The 6,932-nt window shown below is 44.3% G+C and overlaps 1 protein-coding gene across 3 annotated transcripts; it reads right to left on the bottom strand.

The window, feature by feature from the left end:
* Positions 1–472: 472 nt before the first annotated feature.
* LOC123077135 (receptor-like protein kinase FERONIA) lies at positions 473–6,480 on the bottom strand. Of its 3 annotated transcripts, none has more exons than XM_044499348.1 (4): positions 6,034–6,480; positions 4,897–5,940; positions 1,235–3,955; positions 473–1,083 (listed from the first exon to the last, which is right to left on the bottom strand). In XM_044499348.1, the coding sequence occupies exon 3, from the start codon at positions 3,755–3,757 to the stop codon at positions 1,247–1,249; it is 2,511 nt and encodes an 836-aa protein (XP_044355283.1). In that variant the 5' UTR covers positions 3,758–3,955; positions 4,897–5,940; positions 6,034–6,480; the 3' UTR covers positions 473–1,083; positions 1,235–1,246. The 3 variants fall into 3 exon arrangements, with proteins under 3 accessions (XP_044355283.1, XP_044355281.1, XP_044355282.1); XM_044499346.1 differs by having other exon boundaries at positions 6,075–6,480; XM_044499347.1 differs by lacking the exons at positions 4,897–5,940; positions 6,034–6,480 and having other exon boundaries at positions 1,235–4,309.
* Positions 6,481–6,932: the final 452 nt, after the last annotated feature.

The following is a 6,932-nucleotide window of genomic DNA, read 5'->3' as shown; positions in this document are numbered from 1 at the left end:
AAGATTCACAGGTTTACCGTGGAAATTGTACTTCAACCAAGTTCACATCCACCGCCGAAAATATGTTATAGTGTGCTATTTATGTAAGATCGGTTTCTAGCCACTGCGGAAAATACTACTCCTTCCGTCCCAAAATAAGTGACTCCATTTTGTACTAACTTTGTACTAAAACTAGTACAAAGTTATTTGCAAAAAAACTAGTACAAAGTTGAGTCATTTATTTTGAGACAGAGGGAGTATGTTACAGGTCGCGGTGCACTACCTAAGATGCCTAGTGCATCGGCACGGAGGGAGTAATAAGCTTTGGTGAGAAGATAAGTTCGAAGATCTTGGACGAAGGAATAACGAATTCTTGACCAAATAGACGCTCCAAAATAATCAATACTTGTAGCTACCTTAAGTACAGTTGGAAACTGCTGGTATACACTGAAAAATTGTACAAACTCCCGAGAGGACCGCACGCTTTAGTTTCACGGGGTCTCCGGGTCACATGAATAAAAACCTAACGATAAAGAAGAACACATGAACATGAAAGTGCAAAATCGAGGATTGCAGAATATGCAGAGGTTGCAAGATATGAATGGGCCAACAAAATGTTTGGTTGAATGTGAAAAGTTCTGAGTGTAGGTGGGCATTGAATTCAACAATTCTTAGGAATTTTGTGGGATAAGCATACTATCTAAAAGAACGTATGTCTAGCTTTCACTCTGTAATTATGGCCCCACTAGCTCCATATATCTGGCGACCCGATGCATCGATGAGGCTGTGGGTGCCTCGGTGGCGTCATCGACTTCTGGGCCATGCCATCGCAACCGCGGCCTCCGAAAATCCTGGATAAGACGCTAAGAATCACAAGGGATGACACTGGATATCCACTGGGCACGCTCTTAACTCCAATTAGATTGATTACACTGTTGGTGAGTTCTTCATTGACTCGGAGAAGGGAGAATGCTTAAAAATCAGGTAATATGTCTAATTCAGATGCCCCGTTTATCCTTGATAGCTTGGTATAATATTGCATCAAGATTACTGAAGCACCAGACAACCTTGGTGATCACATATGTAGCAAAATATCAAAGCAACCTGGGACGTATTTCGAAATGTCAGTGGCCATGAGAAAAATCTAATATGAGGAAACTAAATTATCTGATAGTATTGTGCATGGTCACCAGCTAACAGAATAGCAGTTGTAAGGTAACTATGAAAAGATCATACAAAAAAAAAAGTGACCTACGTTTTGCTTTTATCAGCCTTCTGGATGTGCAATATCTGAAAATATGGCTTCCTGTGCTGCAACGCTAATTGTTGAGTTGGTCGATGGTCTGTCTGAATCCACCGGGGTGATCTGAAGAGATGACGCACCCTCGGCACATCTGCTGTTGTAGCTTGCACTATCCTGCAGCTGGAGTGCCACCTCAAGGTTCCAAAGTACATCACCCATTGATGGCCTGTCTATGCTCCGATCAGCAACGCATTTCTCTGCTATCTCTGCAAAAATCCTGAAGCACTCAGGGGTGATTTCCTCCTTAACACGGGGGTCAACAATCTCCTTGAGTACACCTTCCTTCCGGCAAGATAGTGCCCAGTCACGCAAGCTCACTTGCTCCTCCGGAAGCTTGGTGTTTATCACAGGGCGCGCACACAAGGTCTCAAACAACACAACCCCAAAGGAGTACACATCTGATTTTTTAGTGAGACGCTGCAGTCTGAAGTACTCAGGATCAAGGTATCCAAAGGTGCCTTTCACGACGGTGCTCATGTGGCTGTTGTCAATGTCTGGACTAGCCTTAGATAGACCGAAGTCGGAAACCTTTGCCATTAACCTATCATCCAGTAGGATGTTGGTGGTCTTAACGTCACGGTGGATGATTCCTTGCTCAGCGCCGGTGTGGAGGTAATGCAGTCCTCGGGCTGCACCGATGCAAATCTCAAGGCGCTGCTGCCACGGCAGTGCTGGGTTCCTGGTGTTGTACAGATGCTCACGCAGTGTACCATGAGCCATGTAGTCATACACCAGAATCATCTCATTCTTCTCCTCGCAGTAGCCAATCAAAGACACAAGGTGGCGATGGCGGAAATTGCACAACATCTCGATTTCAGTCTGGAACTCATGAAAACCTTGTTGGGATTTGTGGTTGAATCGCTTGATTGCCACTTTTGTCCTTCCGTCGATCTCGCCACTGTAGACATTCCCAAAACCACCTCTGCCGATGATAAATGCTTCATCAAAGTCTTTGGTGACAAGTTGAATTTCTGCAAGTGAGAAATGACGGACGAGATCGCATGTAGACTTTTTGCGTTCAGTGGGATGATGTCCATGGTCGGTCTTGAAAAAATTCTTCGCTACCTTCTTCCGTCTGCAGATAACAATCGCGCTGAAAAGGACAATCACCATGAAAGAAATACCGCCAGTAGTTCCACCGATGGCTACGATGTAACCTTTGAATTTTCTTGCACCGCTAGATTGCCTATTAAGATCCGCACCAGGCTTTTGCAGAAGTGGAGGATTGAGCCCAGCAAGACTGTTCGGTGATCCGTAACTCTGTAGCTTGAATACCTCAAGACCATTCAGTATTGCATCGGAATACTCTGGTTTACTTGAAAGATCAGGGTGAAGTGCAACCGACATGTTCACCTGACCGGAACCAACAGCCATGATAACATAGTCTGTGTATGATGCTCTACCGATTCCTCCGCTCAAGACGATGACATCCATTTGCTGTGCCGCTGTCTGGTTGTTGATGTATATGAAGAACACCCTCTGATTCACCTTGGTAAAAGGATACTTAATCTCGCAGAAATGGAGCCTTAGGAGGTAAGAGAACCCCGCATCAACCGGTAAAATCCATGTAAGGTTGTACTTCCCGTTGTCCTGTGCATTTGGCCCCATTGACCGAGCTGTTTTATAGACGTCTATTGGAGCAATATAATCCAGCACTGTGGGTGTATACCTGATAGTCAAATTGAAATCTCTGGAGAAGGTCACCCCAGAGCCACCAGATAAGTAAGGTAAATCACTGGCCCATGAGCGGTAAAAGCCCGAGTCATCAAACCGGGAAATGGCTTCGCCCCCGATATTGAGCCGGTGCATAGTCTGGAGGCTTGTTTCAGTATCGAATGAGAATGGAGATAAATTATCGCCAACATATCTTGTGTCAGCTGCTGTGAAGATGTCAGGCGTGGGGACAATCTCGATGCCATTGACAAATGCATAAGAACCATTCTGATGTGCTGATGGGGCAAAGGTGAGGTCCAAGCTGCCTGAAGAAACATTCACCGAGAATTCACAGACAAGGTAGGCAGAACTTGCCTCAGCTATTTGTGAAGCATTGAAGTCATTTAAGAGGACAAGATCCGGTGTCGTGACACCGAAGAAGGCATTGGAGAAAGCATAGTTTCCGTAAGCAACCGGATAGAAGTAGAGGCGTAAGAACATGCGGCCTGCACTGACAGGGAAGGAATAGGTGTAATTGGAAGTGAAGATGCGTGCAGTCATATAAGGGACCCTAGAGGGGAGTGAAGGGTCTTCGTGTGAAGCATTAGCTGCAACTCCTTCCAGTAATGGTGCGAACTTGGAGCCGGTGTCCCCGTCCCAAGTACGACCAATATCATCACCGCCTTGGCCTGATGCTCCGCAATTAAGGAGGACGAGGCCAGAGGCCATGGAGTCGTTATCAGCCGCCATGGCAATCAACAAGAGAGCTAACAGTGTGAGGCATGCAAGGGTAACTGGAAGGGTTGGGAACGCCATTGTCATGGTTGGTGTACCAGGATCAAAGGTTTGGAGACTCAATTACATCAACTTGCTACAAGACATCTCTAGGGGCAGTTGCATAGAGCAAGAACATTGTGATTTTCTTGATAGGATTTGGGGCAAGAATCTGTCAGGAAAATTGAGGATCTTAGGATAGTACTATTGTTTAGTGAAGAACACACGCCTAGAGAGCCATAGAACCTGCTATCACGGAGAAGAAATGTTATATCAGTAAACTAAATCATGGCAATATGAACAACAGCTGATAGATGAAAGGCAGAATATCCAGATGTGAGTAAGAGAACACTGCTAATAATTGCAAGAATTTTAGCAAATCGAAGTTCCTGGTATCAGCAAAAATTGGAAACCGTGCCAGAAGGTATAAATAGACAAACGCTGATCACTAATTTCTTTTCAATAGTAGTGCAAATAAGAAAAAAATGATTGCGAGAATTTAGCTAAACAGAAACAGAAGTATATATCTCAGAAGGTGAGATCCAGCATGTTACATAACATGTATAAAGGAGAAGTTTAAGAAAGAAATGAGGTAAGAAGTACTCCCTCCGTTCCTAAATACTTGTCTTTCTAGGCATTTCAACAAGTGACTACATACGGAGTAAAATGAGTGAATCTACACTCTAAAATATGTCTACATACATCCGTATGTGATATTCATTTGAAATGCCTAGAAAGACAAGTATTTAGGAACGGAGGGAGTAGTACATATTTGTGGATGAAGAAGTCACACAAGAAGAGAAAAAGAAAACATGGAACAACCGTCCTGAATGCTCATTCTACATCTAGAAAAGAAATTGTGTCTAACTGCCTTTTATTTTTGACGTTTCCCCTAAATGCAGATCTACTCTTCTTGCTAGGTTGGGGATCATACTTTTATAAGTTTAAAAACCAAACAATCTAAGAAGGAAAACGTCAAATGTTCCCACTCCAAAATACACAGTAGGGGGGGTCGTGGATGAATGAACTAAGCTCGGGGGAGCCCCTTGGCCAAATTTGGAGTGGAAACTACCAATATTGGAACCCTTCACAGATTTAAGCCCAGGAATGGACACACAGAGCATATCCAACCGAATCAAGTAGGATAAAGGAGCTCGAAAAGAACAATGAGGAGGATGAATGGTTACCTGAACAGGAAGGCCGAGCTCGTGCGGGAAGAAATATCAAAGCCACGGGCATGGAAAATAAACAGCACGCCAAGCAACTCAAGACAAATGATAGCCAAAGAATAAATGTTGAATGGTCTCTTGTACAAATAAAGACAAACATCTCACAGTCTTAGATTTTTATCACTCCAAAAGACTACATACATTTTGGCATCTACAGAAAGGTCTATACTGATTTTCCATGTCCATAGCACAACTGCAGGGAATACAACTTTATTATAAAGCTACAAATGTATAACATCTATAATGTTATTTCAATTCCGTACATACATGTTTTCATAGAAACTCGCCACACCCACAACATGGCATACTAGGAAATTACGAACTATTCAGACAAAAGAAGAAAATATTTTTGTTATTTCGTCAAGATCACATTAGCACGATGCAGATTAATCATGCTACTCTACTCCCGTCTCCCGGTCATAAACCACTTAGCTTAAACCTCTATTGTCCACCGGAAAGTCATTGTTTCATGAAAGCATAGGGTTGTTTATGCTATGTAGCAAGTGAAGATATTTGTGACCAGTTAGGCCGTCAAGAGAATAGAAAGCTACTGCCAGGATAAGGACATCGTTTTGTACTGCCATGCCATGGATGAGAGTAGCTCGAGGACTATGAGCCATGTTAATTCCAGGTTTCAGATTGGCACAAGGGAACAACTTGGTTGTGATTCAATTGCAAATCGCAGTCGAATTGCCATGTGGAGATGCTTCCTAACAAACACCGGGACACTGTAACTGTAAACTAATAAACCAGTCACCTTATCTTTCAGACCTCGGTCGAACAGGCAGGGAATGTGCCAGTCACCTTGTCGTTGATAAAAAAAATCTCGAGGCTGACCACCGCACCGTCATGATTTGGATCAATGGGATGCGCATCTGGACCTGTACTCTGTATCTCTCCTTTGAAGCGGTCAAGTGAGGGTGTGAGACAGTGGGGTGAACTGAACCTCAGCTGCATCCATTTTGGCCTTCCATGGCTTGAAACTTAAACTCTGCATACCATCTGGACACAAAATCAAAATAAATACAGTTTGGTCATTTTTTTTGTGGTGTCCAAATATATATGTCAAGCCCAACAATTGTGCAAAAAACTTACGAATGTACAGCAATATTTTTCACCATGAAGCTGAAAGAAACCTGAATGAGATGCGAGGTGGAGCGCTGTCGCGGTCGAGCCCACCCGACCCAGCCTCCATCCCCGCCCGCCTCCACCACTACCGGGCACGCCCGCTCGTCGACCTGCTGGCCCTGGCCCCAAACGACGTTTCCGGCCACCCCCGGCCGGCGTCGCCAGCCCGGCCATCCCTCTGAACACCCAGCACCACGGCAGCTTCTCTGAATCCGGCGAGCTCCCCGCAGCCCCAACCCTAACCTATTCAGGTCGTCTCCCTCTCCGGCGGCTGGTCAACCGCCTGGTCTTTGCCGGAGACAGCCGCGTCGTTTTTTTCTTTTTTGAGCAAAAAACAGCCGCGTCGTGCTCCGGCTAGGCCGGTTAGCCCCCGCTCCGCGGGCTTGTTGGACGGGCCCATTGAAGCGGGTGTGGTTTGCCGCTCAACAACGCGCACTTGACGGCCTAGTCGTCGAAATCACTTTTATGGTTATCTTGCAAAGGTCATTTTCCATTTTCTCATGTACTCACAAGCGGCGCACTATATGTGCATCACTTGTCTTGTCGCAACATGAGAGTTTTCTATTTATCCTACATTTATTTTTTTAAACGGTTTATCTCTTGAACTGAGCGTCCAAATTTTGAACTATTTTCATAAGTTGTTTTTCTCGTGTCGAGATCTTTGAAACTACATCCCATGTTAATAGATTTTGATGAAATTTTCTTTCCCACAAATAACCAGAAACTAAAAAAATGGAAAACAAAAAAGCCAACTGAAAAAATGAAAACAGGGAAAAATGAAAGTCAAAAGAAAAGACCAGAAACCAGAGCCACAATTGGGGGAGTTGAGTTTTTTTTTCTTTTTTTAGTGCAACCACAACTGTGCC

The sequence above is a fragment of the Triticum aestivum genome, chromosome 3D, assembly GCF_018294505.1.
Source record: "Triticum aestivum cultivar Chinese Spring chromosome 3D, IWGSC CS RefSeq v2.1, whole genome shotgun sequence".
NCBI lineage: Eukaryota > Viridiplantae > Streptophyta > Magnoliopsida > Poales > Poaceae > Triticum > Triticum aestivum.
This window is presented reverse-complemented; position numbering and strand designations above follow the sequence as displayed.